Source organism: Hippocampus guttulatus, chromosome 15, assembly GCF_054856545.1.
Source record: "Hippocampus guttulatus isolate MCC_2025c chromosome 15, RoL_Hgut_1.0, whole genome shotgun sequence".
NCBI classification, from domain to species: domain Eukaryota; kingdom Metazoa; phylum Chordata; class Actinopteri; order Syngnathiformes; family Syngnathidae; genus Hippocampus; species Hippocampus guttulatus.
Genome location: NC_141275.1, coordinates 4,924,857 through 4,944,549, shown reverse-complemented (window position 1 = coordinate 4,944,549; position 19,693 = coordinate 4,924,857). Strand labels below are relative to the sequence as shown.

The following is a 19,693-nucleotide window of genomic DNA, read 5'->3' as shown; positions in this document are numbered from 1 at the left end:
AATACTGAGGCCACCAAAGCGGACTCCCTCAATGCCTCGGCTACTCCTAGATATACTTACTCTCTATAAAGGTTATGAACAGTATCTGTGACAAAGGGCAGCCAGCCTTGGCGGAGTCTGACTTTCACTGGAAACAAACCCGACTTACTGCCAGCAATGCGGACCAAACTCTGACATTGGTGGTAACAGCCCGTATCCGCAGGCGAGCCCGACCATATCTATTTGGAACTTCTCGGCCTCGCACAACAGCTCAGGTTCTTTCCTTTTCACAGAGGTGATATTCCATGTCCCTGGAGTTGGTTTCTGTATCCTGGAATCGGATCGCTAAGGTACGCCAACTTTTGCCGCCACCCAGCTCACAGGGCACCCGCCCCTCCTACAGGTGGTGAGCCCATGGGACGAGGAACCCACGTTGCCTTTCTGGGCACCACAGGTGCAAGCCCGGCCACCAGGCGCTAGCCAGTGAGCCCCGCCTCTGGGCCTGGTTCCAAAGAGGGGCCCTGGTGACCTGCATCTGGGCAAGGGAAAACGTGTTCCAAATTTCTCAATCATCATTAGGGGTCTCTAAGCCGTGCTTTGTTTGGTCCCTCACTTAGGACCTGTTTGGCATTGGTGCCCCTGCCAGGATACCTAAAGCCCCAGACAATTTAGCTCCTAGCATCATTGGGACACGCAAACCCCTCCACCACGGTAGGGTGACGGCTCATGGAGGGGCGTACAGTATTACATTTGCCTTCACTCAACTTCAATTCAACTTAAGCTATTTAATTTAGTACCTTGAGTTAATGGAAGTCACGCCAGCAGTTTCAGTTGGCTTGTGTCATAGCATTCAATGGGGACCGGGTGCCCTGTTTATCTTCCCCACAGACCTTTTCCTGTTATAAACGGTAAGCAACATGACTTGGCAACCACTGTGAGACGCAATTAGGCGTGGGGCAGATTGCACCACTGCGAAGTCTGGCTTTATGTTCTTCACATCAGATGGATAAAAGAAAACTATTCAGGGCACTTGTGATTTATAAGATGCCTCATAGAGCAGCCTAATTTTACCCCTTCTTGAATCATTTCGCCTCCCACACACTCCCCTGCTTCTAAATGTAGCATGTCATAACCAACCCGATGATAGCGGCAAACCTAATCTGACACATTTTTTTTCACCATGTTACTATAAATGCAAATAATGATGTTCATCATTACATTCAGAATGAAAACTATCCACTGAAACATTAAAGAGTCATTTGTGTGATGAAATTCAAATGTTTATTATTATGACAGAATCTTTTATCAAATTAGAATCAATATAATGTATAATCTTCATCGGGCGCCGACAGGTATGGCAGCCTCGGTCACACGCTCCCTAGTATTATCCCTGTTTTTGTATTTGTTGTTTACGATGATACTAATGCAGCGTGTTATACCGGAGACAAATTCCTTGTGTGTTCTACATACTTGGCCAATAAAGATGATTCTGATTCTGATTCTGATTCTGATGAGAAAGTGTTATTTCATTTCTTCTCGCAAGACATTAATTGCTGACACCGGTGTAATAGTATTTGCAGAATAACAAGTACTGCCATGGTTACCTGCGTGGAAACCACATCTTTGGGGACTCCGCATCTCCCTTCTCATCCATATCTCCCATGGCGATAGAAACATGTTTACATAGCTCACATTTCCAACATTACAATTGTCTTTAATAAAGTACTAAAGAAACATACTTCACAATTCTTTTACTAGGCCTGGTCGGATTAGAATAAAAAAAAAAAACAAAGCATATTGCTCCACATGTGTTATGAGTGTAATATATTCTGCATTTCATAAAGGAAATGTTGTGAACGCTTGCATTAATGAATTCAGTACAGTGAGTAATAGAACTACAAAAATAAATCCACCACTTGCCAGCTGCTATTTTTCTGTGAGCCATTAGGGATAGGTGATACAACCAGGGCTGGGGGACGGGTGGAGGGTGTGGAGCTAGAACCACATAGGATTTAGGCTTTGAGTACAGTACTGTACATCCAAACAGTCAATTGTTGTAATCCTAATGGGGACTGGGCATTTCCAATGCCGCTGTTAATTATATGTTTGTAATAATATTTTTTATTTTTAGAAATGGGCTGGATGTTGTCTATTGGGATGATATTTACCCTCCCAGTTCTCTACACATGGAAAATAACAGCATATGAAGGTATGACTCAAAAAATATTGAATATATTACCAAGATGAAAAGGTATCTAGAGATAACTTTGTATAATAATAGCTTCTTAATTAACCAACAAATGTCATGATTAAGGACCATGTATTTTATTTGATAGGAAAAACCCTATCTGCATCTGGATACCATCTGTGTATTTACAACGAGACCCGCATTGTGAGTTCCCCGGTGTTACGAAGGGTTCCGTATACTGTGACCAAGAGTTGTGGCGGCTGGCTCTTTTGGACGGCATGTCCAGTGACACTATTCAGAATAGTTCATCAGAATGAGTACAGGATACTGACGAAGCAGGTGACCAGATGTTGCCATGGTTATATACAAGTGGGAAGCTACTGTGCCCTGTGTAAGTGTGCAAATTGGTCAAATTGGCCTTTTGGTGTTTTTTTTTTGGTGTCTACTACTTGCATACAACAACAGCACTTCGCTGCTACAAATATCCTGATGCTAATACTTATGTGATTTGTGATTTTTCTTTTCATGGAGCTTTAAACCGGAGTGAGGAATTTATGACCAAACCTGGATTGTGCACAACAACAGACAGATCAAATTCCAGTGTTGATGACTGCGACTGGGACATAGATTGTCCAAACTGGCAAAAGTGCTGTGAGAGATCAGGTCATTTTCTCTGCAGTAACATTACAAGTTAGTATCCTTTTTTTTTTCTTCAAAAATGTGCAAGTTGGATTGGATTGGATACAACTTTATTATTATTTTTATTATTTATTATTAATTAATTGTTGTTCTCAAGATAAGAAAGTTATGAAAAGTATTGTCCAGTAAGTTCGTATCCTTGTTTTTTTTCTTCAAAAATGTGCAAGTTATCAAAAGTATTGTAGAGTAATTTTTTTTTTGACGTTTCACTTCCATTTCTGACAACTTTTTTTTTTAAGAGTTGAATCAGTAGCCTAATTCTACTTTTCAATCCTTTTTCCACAGTTACTGTATACAGTATATACTACAGTACTACAGTACTTTAGAACAGAGTGTACTTTTGTCGTCCCTGGTGTTGTCCTTGTCATCGCATTGGTTTCCACAGCAAAAACATTTCAGGAAGACTTCCCATAATTGTGTTTATGACAATAATGGAACGTGTTGGTCTTGTGAGCGACTGTTGATCAATATCTCCTCTCATCCTAAACTGGGAAAGAGGAGTGAATGTTTACCAAACGGACAAAGTGTTATCTTGGATAATTAAAAGGTTAAGTTGTGCCATAGGCACAAAGGAAAAACACATCACATATGAGGCTAAAATGAGGATGTAGCGTGTGCGCGTGTGATTCTAAACCAGGATTCCATGGCAACCCTAGTGTGCCACAAGAGATCAAAAGGCTGCCGTGGGAAATCATCCAATTTCACTTTGTTTGTCCGAAATCTATCATTGGAAATCTTTTGACGCCAGTGACATACAGCTCAAAGCCGAATAGTGAAATTCATCCATCCATCCATTTTCCGAACCGCTTGATCCTCACTAGGGTCGCGGGGGGCGCTGGAGCGTATCCCAGCTGTCTTCGGGCAGTAGGCGGGGGACACCCTGAATCGGTTGCCAGCCAATCGCAGCGAATAGTGAAATTCTCTTCCATAGATGAGCTTGGATTAGATGACGGAAGGTTCAATAAACCTATTTATAGTATTCACCTGGTGCCATTCATACAACAGAATCAATCATGCCATTCTGCGAGCATATAAGATAAGATAAGATAAGATAAGTGAAAGGGAAATTTGCAGTCTACCAATCAGCTTTGTGTTCAACAATTCAAACTGCACAAGTCCATTTGTGAGTAAATTGAGACAAGATTGTCATTATTTCAGGACAATATTGTTCTAGTGCTATTTTTTGGGTGATGTGTTGAGTTTGTTGAGTGCTTTGGTTCACGAAAGCTTAGGAAACACTGCCCGCACGCCGCAAATGTCATTTCCTCCACTTTTGTTAACGTTGCAAGCTTGATGGAGGTCAGGGCTCATGAATGCGAGTCTGTTTTTAGAATGAATTTATGCGTCTATTTCTTGAAATGAAAAAAAAAGGATTGTCACTTTACACAATGATCATAATTCATGATCATGATTTTTTTTTTAATGATGCCAAATCTATAAAATGGTGAACTTATTTTGTGCTTTTTATGATTTGTACCATTTGAATTATTCAAGATGGCACCAATGTTCTTTAATTATCAGGATCATCTAATTATACTGAGTATGGGGGCTACCGTTTCAATGTGACAGTGACGGTCAAGACAGATTACCAACAATTGATGAACAACGGAGCTCTTCTCAACCATACAAGATTACTTCAAGCAATGGTACCACAAAGCGGACATTCCAAACCTGTATTGTATGAAGATTAATATTCCATTCACTCCTTTATTTTCATACAGGTAACGGGAGCGCTGGAGTCTGTTAATTTTTCATTCTATTACCTCGCCTCAAGGCCTGTGCATCCGTACAGAACTGGCACGTCGCTGCTGCTCGAATGCAGCTTTGTTCTTTCACTGCACGACGTCACATCAAAGCTGCATTTCCTTCTCAAACACATACAGGAGGTATCAGATGTGACAGTGGAAGGTGAGGAGAACAAGCAGAGGCAAAGCCACTCATGACTTGACTTGTGTTCCTTCATAGAAGCGACATTCTTGTAGCGTGTGATACTTGTACAGAACATAGCGGTCAGGAAAGAATGACTCAGTCGCACCACAGCTTCCTTCTCCCACCGCTTCTATTCGAGCGACCGTCTTCTGTGGGATGTTTCCTGCGATGGCAGAAAATAACACCCGAGTTAGTCACACATATTCCCCCTCCCCCATATACACAGATTGCTCACAGTAGTAACCACCTCAACAAACACATACCAGAATGGAAATCAAGTTATTTTGGTGACCATTCATTTGCTTCTTTTTCAAAGAGTATAGAAGGACTTTGACATTGTCATTTAGACATTTTTGTCTATAAAATGATGATTGTGTTTCAGTGGCGGATGCTGGTCTGTCAAGGAGGGGAAGCTCAATTTCGGCGGAAATCATAAAATGTGTCCGTTTATTTATACGTGAATTCTACTCTCCGTTCCTTTTCCCCAAGAAAATGATCTGTGACCCTGTCATACCAACAAGGCGTCTTTTCCAGGGTCTTAACTGTGGTGATGTAAGTTGGTCTGCGAACACAAGCAACTCCAATAAAACACACCAGAAATAAAATATTAATCTGTCGCTAGTCGTTTTCAACAAAGAGAGTGTCGCTAAGATTATTAGAAGAAGTCTCCAGTTCAATTTAGAACAGAATGAGAATTGAAAAATGCTCCCACGGACGCCTACACCAAAAGATCGGCGATTGGCTCATGTCGCTGTCAATCAAAAGAGATTCAGCTTCAGACAGTTCATCCAATCATCATGCAGAAAAGCTCAGCGTCCGGGCCAGCCCATCCAATCATCATGCAGAAAAGCTCAGCGTCCGGGCCAGCCCATAAACGCCCACTGTCCATAGACTCCCAGAGACGCTGAGCGTCCGATGGGCGGGACAAAAATAGCATTTATCCAATGACTCGTCTCGTTTCAATGCATTGGGACAACCTATACTGAACTCTCGAGACGCCCAGCGTCTGCGCAGTCGACGCTCAGCGTCCGCACAGTTTAACGGTTAACCCAACACCACCTGTACACATTTTGGAACATGTTAGGAGGAAACACAACAGAGGCGAATGTTCTAAGACTGCAAGGGAAGCTCAGCTTCCCCTAAAATGTCAAAAAATAAGTGATCAAATTTAGGTGTGTACATATAATTGTGTGTACATGCCATTGACTAAATATGCGCTACAACGCGCTCAACCTTTGTTCCGAATCAGCTTTTTATTACGAGTTACAACGCGACTCTCTTCTCATTCATTCCCGCAGCTTCACTGTACTTTAAGTGACGATTCTAAAATGGGTCGGCAACCCAAAATGTTGAAAGAGCCATATTGGAAAACAACCCCAAAAACAAACATCTATATCCGCAAAATAAATAAATAAATTATATATTATATTATATATAATTATATAATATTATAATGAAGGCAACACATGCTGTATGTATCTATATTAGCTATATTAGCATACTATCAAAATGACTAAGTTGGCTACAAATACACAATGAGCCTTCAAGATTAAAATATTTTGTTTTCCCCTGCAGTGCATCTCGAGAGCAGGGGTGCCCAACCTTTTTTGACAGAAGATCTACTTCTCGGAAACCAACCTCCTGCGATCGACCCGTTACCGCACAAGCGCATACAAACACACTTACACAGCATGCCATAATGAGCAACAGCGATAACGGCCTGAAAAATGAACGGGGCATGGGACACACTTTTGCAGCGTGTTAACGTTCGTAGCTCACGTGTACTGTTTAAAAATGCTTCTATCGGCCCTCCAGATTCCCATTTTTGCCAGTACCCTCGGTGAATTGTACCTGAAACGCTGTTTTTATTTTATTTTTTTACAACAGCCTCCTGACTGACATCCTGCCCTGCCAATAGAAACGTGTGTCGCAGGCTATGACGCAAATACTTGTTGACAGAAATGTTGATATTTAATATTTGTTCGATACATTTTTTACAGGAAAACGTTACGAATGTTTGTGTCATGTCTGTCGTCTTACAGAAACCACATTAAAACAAAAAATATATTTCCCTTCCCCATTTTTTTCAATTTTCAAACATTTTTGAAAAAGCTCCAGGGAGCCACTAGGGTGGCGCTAAAGAGCCGCAGGTTGCCGACTTCCGTTCTAAACTGTCAATAAACTGTGCCGTGAATGGTTGTCTCAATGTGTCCTGTGATAAGGTGGCAATAAATAAATAAATAAATAAATAATAACTAGGGCGTGAATAATTTTGGTCTTAGCTATATTGTGGGTCGCAGTGTCTTTCAATGTTATTGTAATTGTCAGTATTACCCTTTCATGTCTGTCTCTTCATCTTTGTAGATGTAAATGAGTGTGCACATCCTGCTCTCCATCAGTGCTCTCCACTGGCACAATGTAGCAACACAGTAGGCTCCTACCAGTGCGTCTGCCATGCAGGATACATTGATGTTGACCCCAGCAATCCTGGAACTCATTGTGCAGGTTAGCATGACCGTGGTTATTACAGACTACACTGTTAGTGTAATGACTTTTTAGTTAAAGCAATGTTTCACAAAACTGTGGAAACTGGCAAAATGATTTAAAGTTGTTGTTGCTCATGCACCAACACTGCTTTGTGGAAATACATTTAGAATTTGTGGCATTATAAATCCGTACTAGTGAGCTGCTGCTACTCCTAAAAAACAAAACAAAAAAAAAACAAAATCAAAATTATTTTGAAAACGGTCAGGTGGCATCACTTTAGTATGGTATGCTCCTGTATGTAACTAGTCTACATTAATAGTTGTAATCCTTCATCAGTCACTATATTCTTGTTTTTTAGTGCCAAATGCCATCCCCACGCCTGCCACTACAGAGGCCCCACAATGCTTCCCATTCCCAATCAATATAACCTCGCCTCAGACTGAATGCAACAGCACCGTGGTTAGCTTCAACGTCGCTGAAAACCTGACTATGTCTCCTTTGAACACAAGCACCGTCTTTCAAAATGCAACGTACGGACCTACTTTCTCAACCGATGGGCTGCCTCTGACTCTGACAACAACTTCGATGTGTATGAAAGATATTATTATCTCATTCTGTCAATTCTCTGGGTTAGGAGTCATTATTGTGCTCTCTTTCACTCTCTGCCCTTTTCCAGCTTCCCTCAGCATCAGCAGATTACAGGCTGCCAACATCACTGGCACTTCTTTTTGTGTGTACTGGTCCAGCTTAATCTCAGCCAACCAGAGTTACTTGGTGGTTCTTAGTGAGGGCTCAGAGGTTATTAGTATGTGGACAACTGAACAGACCATGACGGAACTGAGGGAACTGCAGCCGGGGGTGCTCTACAATGTCACTGTTAAACTCCACACAAATGAAAGCCATGGAGATATTCTTTATATTGCAGTCAAAACTGGTAAGGACCGTTCATACAAACCTGAATTGTTTATTATATGATTTGTTTTGGTGTTGACCAATGTCTGACGATTACAAAGGTCTCTAATATCATTGTCTGTGTGTTTCTCTCTTTTTTTTTTTTTTTGCGAGAGGGTGGGGGGCTACCTCTAGTTTTTTTTAAAAGTAGCTTACTTTATTTCAGTACATTCCAACACAATAATACTAAACGAAAGTCATCAAATCTGGGCTGACTGGCACTTCATGGTACATTGACTTGAATTGATTGCATACAAGGGTCTTTTAAATGCCAGCCTACCCATCAATTATGTAAATACATTGTTTTGTTTGTTTGTTTATTGAACATAAACATTCACTACTAAGTACAGGGAGGTGCCCCCCCTCCCAAAAAAATAGAATATCAAAGAAAGTCCATTTATTTTGATAGTTTGTTTTAAAAAAGTGAAATTTGTGTCCATATATTAGTTGACCACACACAAAGATAAATATTTCAAGAGTTTATTTGTTTCAGTTTTGAGGATTATGGCAGAGAGACACACACACATACAAAAAAATCCAGCATTTCACAAAATTTGAATATTTCATTTGACCAACCAAAAAGGACTTAAACACAGAAATGTTGGCCTTCTAAAAAGTAATAAGCTGACAACATGGAGACACAGGTAGTTTTAATTTTTTTATTTTGTGTCTTTCTGTCTGTCATCAAAATCGAGGGGTGGGGAGCAGTGGACTGGGCTCTAAAGATTTTGAAATGTGTGCCCCTATTCTTTATCCTTGAACATGGTTTGAACCTGGGTTAAAATTGGAACACCATTAATCGATCATGAAATGAACTGACAACCATTTCTTTGTAGATGCTCAAACTCTCGATGCCAGCACTCGACTAACCAACATCCCGTTCACCAATGACTTGCACAACACTAGCAGCCAGGCCTACAAAAATCTCACTGCGGGCATTTTGGACGAGGTAGTGCATCAGGTGTACAATTGACCAACTGAACGTGGATGTCACAGCAAACATTGTGATAGTGGGAATGTTTCCTTGCAGATCTACCGATCTCTAGACCAAGATTTAAAGATGATGGTTAATTCAGGTCAGGTAAGAATTGAGATCCGAAACCTTTCCCCGGGTAGTGTGGTGGTCGACTTCACCGTGATCTTCAGCCCCGGTCAAGAACAGGACATCAGAAACACATCCACAGCACTACTCGATTCACTGAGGAACAGCTCCATATACACAATGGATGAAAACAACACAAGCATCACTGGTATGTGTCTTTACATTCTGACAGCGTTCTAGTATATCTAAAGCACGCAGGTCCAAAGTCTAACCTGTAACAAAACACAACATTGTATGGGCCTATGGTGCACTTTAAAATAAAATGAAGAGGCTCGGAGTCACCGAAGGAGCCAGAATGAATTAATCACGATACAGAAACTGTTTGATTCTTTTACACACTATTTGTTCATGTCATGGCTATTTTTTTAAAGGCGCAAAATTAATGAAGTGGTACTTCCCTTATTAAAAACACATCCCAATGGTTTTTAAAATTATTTATAGGGGTGGATGCTGGAACGGATCAATCGCATTTCCCTTCATTTCAATAGGGAACGATGATTTGGTCGATATAGGTCGATTAACACCATTATGTCACTGATAGCTTCAAACTGTCTGAGCTTACTTTTAAGATTTCCATAATAGAGAGTAGATTAAGCGGGGAGTTTCATTATACTATGTAGTAATTGTACTGCAAAAGTTAAGCATTTTGATGCCTAATTTACAATTTCAATGTCTTGCGTGTACTATAGCCACTGTTTCTCAACTCAGCTCAACTCAACTGTATTTATAAAGCACTTAAAAACTACCACCGCTGTATACAAAGTGCTGTACATGGAAAAAAAAAAAAGAATTCCTTCAACAACAAACCATAAAACAATAAACTAAAAACAGAGACAGTAGAAAGCACAAAAATAGTAAAACTAAAAATCAACTCTCATGCTGAGTCAAAAGCCAAAGAATAAAAATGAGTTCTAAGATGAGTTTTAAAGATGGGCAACGGGGGGCCTCGCTGAATCTTAAGCTGGAGGTCATTCCCAAGACAGGGACCAGCAACGAAAGGGCTCGATCTCCTCTGAGTCTCCGCTTAATTCTCAGGACCTCTAATAGTGTCTGGTCCGCAGACCTGACGCACCGGGCGGGTGCGTAGGGGCGGAGGAGCTCAGAGAGGTAATAGAACATAAAATGTGAAAGCTACTCTCAGCCATGAGTGAAAATTGTGTCGTCTTTGTTTGTTCTTGTAGATTTTGATGAATGTGTTCCCGGGGAAAATGATTGTTCCCAGTGGGCGACGTGTACAAACACTTGGGGCTCCTACACATGTTCCTGTCTAGATGGATTTATGGACACAGAACCACAAAGGCCTGGGAGAACCTGTCAAGGTAGTGTCTCACAGTGTGGTATTGCTGCATTCACTACAAGATCATTATGGACCCGTAGGCAAAATAAAGTACGCATCCACTTGTAAAATTGAAGGCTGTCAACATAAAAACGAGACTAGTATGACACCTGAACTTTTTGTTTTGATAGTATTGCTACAAGCCATTCAAATAATTATCCTGGAATGTTTTATCACTGAAAATAAAAGAATGTGGAGATTTACCTTTTGCTTTCATTGAAATACTCAATTTTAACTGCCATCTTTCATTTTGGACATATAATTGTTTTTTTTGGAGAATTTGACATTTCATGTCTTGATAATTTTTTTTAAACATAAAAATACTGACACTTCAAGTGCAACCAGGGAAGGTCAAGGTAGGCAAGTAAGGCAGTGCTGCCCAGGCTGTACCGTCCCCTTCACAAGGAGAGTAAAAAAACAAAACAAATTATGATGACTTCAATTACCTAAATTACTTATTAAATTCCGTTCCATTTTAGTTCTATGGTCCGGGCTTTAGGCATGGTGGAAGACCGATTTGCCCCTCTACCACAGAGGTCATGGGTTCCAATCCAGGCTCCGGCCTTCCTGTGTGGAGTTTTCATGTTATCCCCGTGCCTTCATGGGTTTTCTCTGGGTACTCTGGTTTCTTCCCACATTCCAAAAAAACATGCATTGCTGTAGGTTCATGAATAGATAAATTGTCTCTCGGTGTGATTGTGAGTGTGAATGGTTGTTTGTCTATGTGTGCCCTGGATTGGATTGCAACCAGCTCAGGGTGTACCCCTACCTGCTGCCCAAAGAAGCATGCCCATGACTGTCATGAGGATAACTGGCTCAAAAAATTGATGGATACATTGATTTTCTTTTTCAATTCAATAATCTTCGAAGATTTCATCATTCAAATATCTGAATGTGCGTATTTCCTGTTCAAATACAAAGGAAGCAAGGGAAAGCATTGTGTGTTCGTTCCATGCCTCCAGTAACCACACATACCGGTACAATAATTGGTGTTTAAGTTTCTATTCGCTTATTTTTTTTTTTAACTACAATGTTTTCTCTTGTGCAGCTACAATGGAAACCACAACATTGCAATCAACACCAATCACATTATCTTCAGGCAGCACTGCTCCATTACCTCAAAGGATAACATCAACGTATCCAGCTCTGTATATTATTGGGACCACCGTCGAGACAATCTCCTCTACTGAAATAGCTACCATGAGCCCACCAACATCCCTCTCTATCCCAGCAGAAACTGCCACCGTGGTACCAACAACCACGTTGGTAGCACCAACTACAACCACTCCACCTACAACCACCACAAGCTCACCAACAACCACCGCTATGGTACCAACAACTGCCACCGTGGTACCAATAACCACTTCCAATATATCAACAACAGCAATTACATCCAAATTCAGTGCATCGACTACATCCACTTCTGATGAAGTAATAACTCCCATGACTGCGGCAACAATCTCCACCAGAATGCCAACAAGCACTTTGCACCCAACAACCAGCACCATTGCAACAACCCCTCATGCATCAGAAACCACAACACCACCCACAACTTCCAGGACTCAACACACTGCCCCTATTTTAGACTCGACCTCCAATGATACGTCCCATAGGATGTCTCCTATTCTTGGTGATATTTCAGTGGATTGCAAAGTTACAGGCATCACAGTGACAATAGCGAGGGAGTTTCTTGTTAAGAACAACATCAGGGAGGACACTCTGCACCTCGGACATCAGGAGTGCGGGGTCAGCGGGTTCAATGCTAGCCATGCTCAGCTGATCGTGGAGTGGAACGAGTGTGTCACGATTTTTACTCAAGTGAGTTATCACATATGATTTGAATCCCTTTGTTTTTAGTGCTCTCTTATACAGTGCTTTAAATATGTTAACAACCCTTACCATTGTTTTGTTATTTTAGAATGAGTCCTACTACATGGCCTCCGCAATGCTGTTCAACACCATGGATACGTACACGTCACCCAACGGAACACTGGAGGCACCCAAATTGCGCCTGGAAATTCCCATAATCTGTACCTACATGAGGAGTATGCTCATGTCTGCTGATTTTGGCTCCATGGGGTACGTCCTTACTTCCCTCGTAGCTCAATAAAGGCCTGTGCTTTGGAAGTACAGTACTGCAAAGTGATCAAAAGGTCGTGTGATGGTTTAATTCATGTCAAGAATTTTGCTCTTGTGATCTTAACCAAATCTCTAATAAAAGAAGACTGGATACGTTTCTCAATACATTCTATTCAAGGGCGGTATATTTTAAAGCGGAACGATTTGATTCAATTTGATTCACTGAGTTCCAGAGGGTACAATGCAATGAGTTTCTTTTTGAATCTTTTGACAGCGTGACTTGTCAGTACTGTAAATGTGTCATTTCTTCCAAAGATAAAGAAGTAAAGTTGTAGCTTTTGTCTTAATTCTTAACGGGTAAAGTCCTCCAAAGCCCAAACTATTCAAGTGAATTAAATTCTGACAAACAACAAATCACAAGCGCCATCAAGCTGATTTTTGACCGATGCATAGGTCTTTGATTGCCTTTTTTTTCCTTTTTTTTTTTCATTCAAGCTATGCTGACACCAATTCATTTTCTGGTGTACCAATGCATTGTTTTCATGACACCACTAATAGTAATAAGATAAGATAAGGTAACCTTTATTTGTCCCGCACTGGGGAAATTTGCAATCTACAGCAGCAAAATTGGGGGGAGACAAAGTGTTTCATTGCACAAAATAAATGTTTCAGAAAAGAACTGTACACAGTTCAATATAAGTGCAATATAAAATATAGCATTAGCAATATGTTTGTAGAATTTTTTAAAATAAATGATTCATAATACATTATTATGAAAAAAACATTACATAATAAATACATTATTCATGACAAGACTGTCAATACTATTTCCTGGAAAAAAATCTCTTGTTAAAATTATGAATATCATAGAAGTTTTTATTGAACTAGTTAAGGTTTATTCTCATAATATATTTTTTTTAATGTGTGGAGGCATACGTCTCTGCTCATAATCTTACAACTTTCTTATCGTAAAGCTGTAACTGGTTTTACACAATATTGTGACCTCTTGGAAAATGTTTATTCATTCTGTGAATTTAAACCCAAACACTCGATGGTAGCGGGGACGGGGTAATCTTTTTTTGTTTTTGAGATTTAACAGAATAGTGATTTAATTTTGAAATTAAAGGTCGTGTGACCTCCAGATTATGGTGTGCCTAGTCTCTTGCCCAAAGACAGCTGGGATCAGTTTCAGCTTCCCACCCTAACAGATAATGAAATAATTAACTTGTTTCAAACAATGCATGTAGAATGAACATTCTTTTTGCGTAATACAGTAAATGTTTTTTTTTCTGCGTTCTGTCATTGTTCCAGATATGAATTGATCCAAGATGTGATCACAAGTGCGGGGATGTTCCAGGTGACAGTACAACTGCTGAACGGTACCTTTCCTCTACCTTATAACTATAGCTTATCCCCTGAGGAGGCTGTAGTGGTAGAAGTGAGCATGAATACCTCAGCAGAAGAGATCAAAGTCGTGATCTACTCGTGCTGGGCTACCCCCACCCAAAATCCGCTGGACAACAAACGTTTTGTCTTCCTGGACAACAGGTAATCGCAACAACACTCATGGTTTTTTTTTGGTGTGTCACCTTTAATATGCATTTTCACCCACGATTTTAAGCAGTTTCCATGTGTCTTAATATACATACTAACGATGAATAAGCATAGCATCGAGATATCCACTCGTAACAATCCACGTATGGGTTTTGAGGGGAGGTTCTGTCTTACGCTAGTGAGGCACCGCTCACTCGCCCCCTGGTCTAAAATGGGCTTTCATTACCACGGCAACCCGTGGCAGAGCTGCGACGCTGCGACCAAGCAAGCATCTACTTGTTCACAAAGAGTGCAGAGGCTTATGAGAAAGGTGAGCAGGAAAACAGCACAGAAAAAAATAAATAACGGTAGCCTTAGCTCCTGTTCCCAAATGGAGAACTTGGTCAAACAAGGTGTAGGCTATCAGAAACTAAGACTGCACTCAGTTCACGGGAACACCTTCACTGTAAAGATGAATAAATTACCAGAACTTATTTTTTTCTATTGTTGATTAACTTAACGGTGGCCCGGTGATCCAGTGGTTAGCGTGTCGGCCTCACAGTGCAGAGGTACCGGCCTCCCTGTGTGGAGTTTTCATGTTCTCCCCAGGCCTGCATGGGGTTTCATAACACATTCCAAAACAAAACATTCATGGCAGGTTAATGGAACACTCTAATTGTCCCTAGGTGTGAGTGTGAGCACCAATGGTTGTTTGTCTATGTCTGCCCTGCGATTGGCTGGTAACCGATTCAGGGTGTAAGCCACCTAGTGCCCGAAAATTGCTGGGATAGACTCAACACATCCTTGCGAGGATGAGCAGATCAGAAAATGGATGGATGAATGGATGATTAACTTTAAAGCCAAGGTTTTCCAGAATTTAAAACAGTGGTATCAAACGTACAGCTGGTGGGCCGGAGCAGGTTCTCACATTTGGATTGAATAGAGCACATGAAAGGTTTTGTAAATTATAAAAATGATTGACCAATTAATGGGGCTGGCTGCTCAGACAAATAGCCAATGTTAAGACATCCTCAAGTAACACTGTCCATCCATCCATCCATCCATCCATCCATCCATCCATCCATCACTTTTCTTATCCGCTTTCTCCTCACAAGGGTCACGGGGTGTGCCTGAGCCTATTCTAAAATCTAGCTGTCTTTGGGCAGTAGGCGGGGGACACCCTGAACTGGTTGCCAGCTAATCGCAGGGTACACAGAGACGAACAACCATCCGCGCTCACACTCACACTTAGGGGCAATTTTGAGTGCTCAATCAGCCTGCCCTGCATGTTTTTGGAATGAAAAACCACGCAGGCCTGGGGAGGCCTGGGAAGAACATGCAAACTGAGGTCGACACATTAACCACTGGACCACTGGGCCGCCCCAAGTAACACTGGTCTCTCATAAATCTTGCTCATAACTCCAGCTAACACTGATACCCTAAATACATTTGATGAAAATTGCTAAAAGGATCTTTCTGATAATCTATGAATTAAAACATTATAATTCCTTAATTCGTACTAGCAATGCTCAGATGAGCCTTTCCAGCGGTACAAGCAATTGACTTGGATGCCACTATTTTACACATGACCTAAGTCATGGTTTGTTGGGGGGGGGGGGATTATATAAAACAAAACCATAGGCATAGTACAACATAAATCAAACACAAATGTAGTAAATATGACACCTTCAACTTCTGGTAACGCAAACACAGTTGACAAAGATTAACCTCTTTATAACTTCATTAATTAATTGCGTTGCACCATGCAATGCATTCTGGGAATCATAGATATGCCATCCATTCCATTATCCATTGCTTTCAAAACTTAGCTTGTAGCAGACGTGTGCACATTTTCAGCATGACGTCTGATCCACTGGTGAAAGGACACTTTGATCCTCTCCTCTTTCATCTAGAACTGCTTCAGACAACAAAGTGTATGCAGAAAGGTGGTGAAGATTGCACGACTGTCTCTGTCCTATGTCTTGTGTTGTGTTATTTTTGTTGTTTTGAATTCAAAATGGCGCCGCGAGAGTGGCTGCCTTTCCAGCAGCTCCTATATTTTGTTGTTCTACTTCTTCCTTTCATAACTTTGCTGCTGTGAATCGGGAATTTCTCCATTGCGAGACTAATAAAGGTTTTCTTATCTTATCCAAACCGCTTCATCCTCACGAGGGTCGTGGGCATGCTGGATCCTACCCCAGCAGTTTTCGGGCACTTGAAAGGTTGATGACTTGAAAATAATTATGCTGAGTGTCATTTGCATTGACTATTAAGGACATCCATCCATCCATCCATTTTCCAAACCGCTTGATCCTCACTAGCGTCGCGGGGGGTGCTGGAGCCTATCCCAGCCATCTCCGGGCAGTAGGCGGGGGACACCCTGAATCAGTTGCCAGCCAATCGCAGGGCACACAGAGACGAACAACCATCCACGCCCACACTCACACCTAGGGACAATTTAGAGCGTCCAATCAGCCTGACATGCATGTTTTCGGAATGTGGGAGGAAACCGGAGCACCCGGAGAAAACCCACGCAGGCCCGGGGAGAACATGCAAACTCCACACAGGGAGGCCGGAGCTGGAATCGAACCCGGTACCTCTGCACTGTGAAGCCGACGTGCTAACCACTGGACTACCGGGCCGCCCCTATTAAGGACAATCGCAGAAAAATATTGTTTGCATCATCATTTGGACTGCAATGAAAACTACTAAAAAGTGTTTCTATAGGATAGCTAAGATGTCGCGCATGTGTCAGTTCGGTGTTTACCAGGAAGGCAAGTCTTGGTAGACTGACTTGTTTACATTCCTAAAATATTCCACTTTTGTATTTTTATGAATGTTTCAGTCAATAGCACAATGACTAAAACCCTCCTTTGTGTGATGTGAGGTTTACCCCTAAATTTGAGTCTAGGGACATATTTTCAACATGCTCATGTCTGTGCCCTACAGATGTGCCCTCAACATGTACACTGATGTGTTGATGAATGGAAATTCCAGCACCTCTCGTGTGTCTGTGCAGATATTCTCCTTTGTCGATGTCAATTTGATCTATCTGCACTGCCACGTGCAGATCTGTTTGCAGATCGGATCTGATATCTGCGTGCCCGTGAGTGTGACTGCATTCATAGTTCAACCCCGCCCCCTTTTTTTTCCCCTTTAAAACACATTTGCTTGTTCTTTTTTTTTTAGGACTGTGTGCGAAGAACAGCTTGGTCTTCCAACACCATTGGAAGAGCATTCGGTTCGACTGGGCCTCTGCTTAAATCTGAAGAAGGTGAGTTCTGGACAACTGCTGTACAACAGGTTTAAATCAAGATTCACGGACAAAAGGATAGCTTTTAACCTTGTCCACTGTAGTAACCGCTCAAAGGGTTAAACACGGAAGATATTTCAACATGTATATATATATATATATATATATACTGTATAGAAAAATAAAACCAGAGACAATGTAGACATGTCTACACTCTCTCACTCAAACAGATGTGATATGTTTTTATGTGAAGTTCACTGGAAAGAAGTATTAAAACTGACCCATTTCCCCATTGAGGGCAACGGCGATGAAAATGGTGTTAAAATTAATTCCATTGTGCCTCTTTAAGTGAATTGAAGTGACGTGGTCTTGAAAGTGTGACTTGGAGGCACTCAGGGATGATTATGCAGTCCTCTCATACTTTAGCAATCCTTTGAAATAACGACTGTCTGCTGACGTGGTGTCTTGTTTTCTGTTTCATTTCATTTTGAATTGCCTAATAAGTGCCCCCAGAGAGCGAAAATGACAGACTCCAACTGATCGGACTGTCCTTCCTTGGAGTTGCTGTGGTGCTCTTCTTCGTCATTGGCTCTGTTTGTCTCTTCTTCTATCAAAGGAATCGCATTGGACATTACAACTTCAATCCCAAATCCAAGCCACTGAACATCACTGATATTGAGTTCAATGCTTAAGTCTCCGCGTTACAAGATTTGCACGTTAGTAGTTTGTTTCCCTGATAACGTCCGTTCTTGATTGAATTTGCAAAGCCTTTGCACTATGTCATATTTCCCAATTAGACTTTAGAGTTGCCAACATACATTTGTTGAACCCTCCCATGTTACAATTTGAAAAATGTAATCGTTTTCTATACTAGTGGTTAGTCTATACATGTCTATACAGAGTTTTGGGGGTCTCAAGGATCGAGGATTCCACCTGCGATATGAAGCACTGAGAGTAGAATACTTCAATTAAGGGTGGTCAAAAATGGAGAAATAAATACATATTTAATTCATATTTCATTTAAAAGCAAAAACAACAATGTAGTACCCTTCCACAAAGACATAAGTAATAAAGGCCCCCCCCCCCAAAAAAAATAAAGGGAACACTTGGGAATTACATAGTGCTGTTTGAGTGTTCCCTTTATTTTTTGGAGCAGTATATTTTTACAGTCATTCGTTCACATTTTTTGACATCCATCCAGGCAGTGTGGCTTCAGTGTGCACTATGACTGTGAATGTGATGAGTCATCTTTCTCAACCAGTTCAAGTGGCTGGAGTCAGCTGAGATAAGCTCCAGCTTCCCACGCTCCTAAACAAATGGATGCATATGATTTTTAAGAATCAAAGTCCTGATTCTTATTATACACATAAATTCATTCTTATACACAGTTTTTATAACAGATGCAACATTTTACATCTGTCATAGCAGAGATTTTGTATGCATAGTGCTGTAATGCATGTTTTCATGTTTACCTATTATAGCTTAAAATAAAAACAGTCTGTTTCCAATTTCATGACAGTTATTGTTTCTCTGTTCACAGTGTTGATCGATTTATTTTTAGACTGCTTGGATTTAAAAAAAAAAATCTCTGTCCAACTCTTTATAATGTTGATCAATGTGTAAAAATGAAACAAAACAAAACAAAACATATCAATCTAAAGGTTGGATTAAATTATGATCATTCAACAATATACTGTACTGGAATCACTTTATGTCGGTGCCCGAAAAAGCTGAATTTCGTCATATACTGTAGTGGAATTCCCTGGAGAAATGTTTCGATTTCAGATTGTCGTGTCTTAAATTGACCACCGGGGGAAGCTACAGCTTTAGTTTCAAATTGTAAAAGCATTACCGGTACATATGTCACTCACTCAAACCCACTCACACACACACACACACACACACACACACACGCACACACACACACACACACACGGACTTTTGGCAATCGTCACCCACTACTCGAGTGGACAGCTATTCAGATGTTATTTTATATTATTATATTTATATACTTATATTAATGAATCCTAATGTCACAGTTGTGTATCAACCACTAAAATGGACCCTTATTTGTGTTGCCATTCACTGCCATTATTTTTTTTTCATGCCATAAAGACTAATAAAAACACTTGAGAAAAAAAATATTATCATTATTTG

General features: G+C 40.8%; 1 protein-coding gene across 2 annotated transcripts; it reads left to right on the top strand.

The window, feature by feature from the left end:
• Positions 1-2,112: 2,112 nt before the first annotated feature.
• On the top strand, positions 2,113-19,046 carry umodl1 (uromodulin-like 1). 2 transcript variants are annotated; one of them, XM_086131049.1, is made up of 17 exons: positions 2,113-2,188; positions 2,316-2,558; positions 2,699-2,857; positions 4,388-4,512; positions 4,588-4,774; positions 7,160-7,300; positions 7,641-7,871; positions 7,959-8,216; positions 9,070-9,182; positions 9,264-9,483; positions 10,517-10,654; positions 11,720-12,489; positions 12,590-12,750; positions 14,062-14,298; positions 17,233-17,389; positions 17,473-17,557; positions 18,041-19,046. In XM_086131049.1, exons 1-17 carry the CDS (start codon positions 2,113-2,115, stop codon positions 18,226-18,228), a joined length of 3,489 nt encoding a protein of 1,162 aa, XP_085987175.1. In that variant the 3' UTR covers positions 18,229-19,046. The 2 variants fall into 2 exon arrangements, with proteins under 2 accessions (XP_085987175.1, XP_085987176.1); XM_086131050.1 differs by lacking the exon at positions 7,641-7,871.
• Positions 19,047-19,693: the final 647 nt, after the last annotated feature.

Excerpts from the sequence above, each read along its gene's own strand:
- umodl1 (XM_086131049.1), top strand. The coding sequence starts at position 2,113 with ATGGGCTGGATGTTGTCTATTGGGATGATATTTACCCTCCCAGTTCTC. Across the intron at positions 12,751-14,061 it reads GCTGATTTTGGCTCCATGGG|ATATGAATTGATCCAAGATG; the intron begins GTACGTCCTTAC and ends TCATTGTTCCAG. Across the intron at positions 17,390-17,472 it reads GATCTGATATCTGCGTGCCC|GACTGTGTGCGAAGAACAGC; the intron begins GTGAGTGTGACT and ends TTTTTTTTTTAG.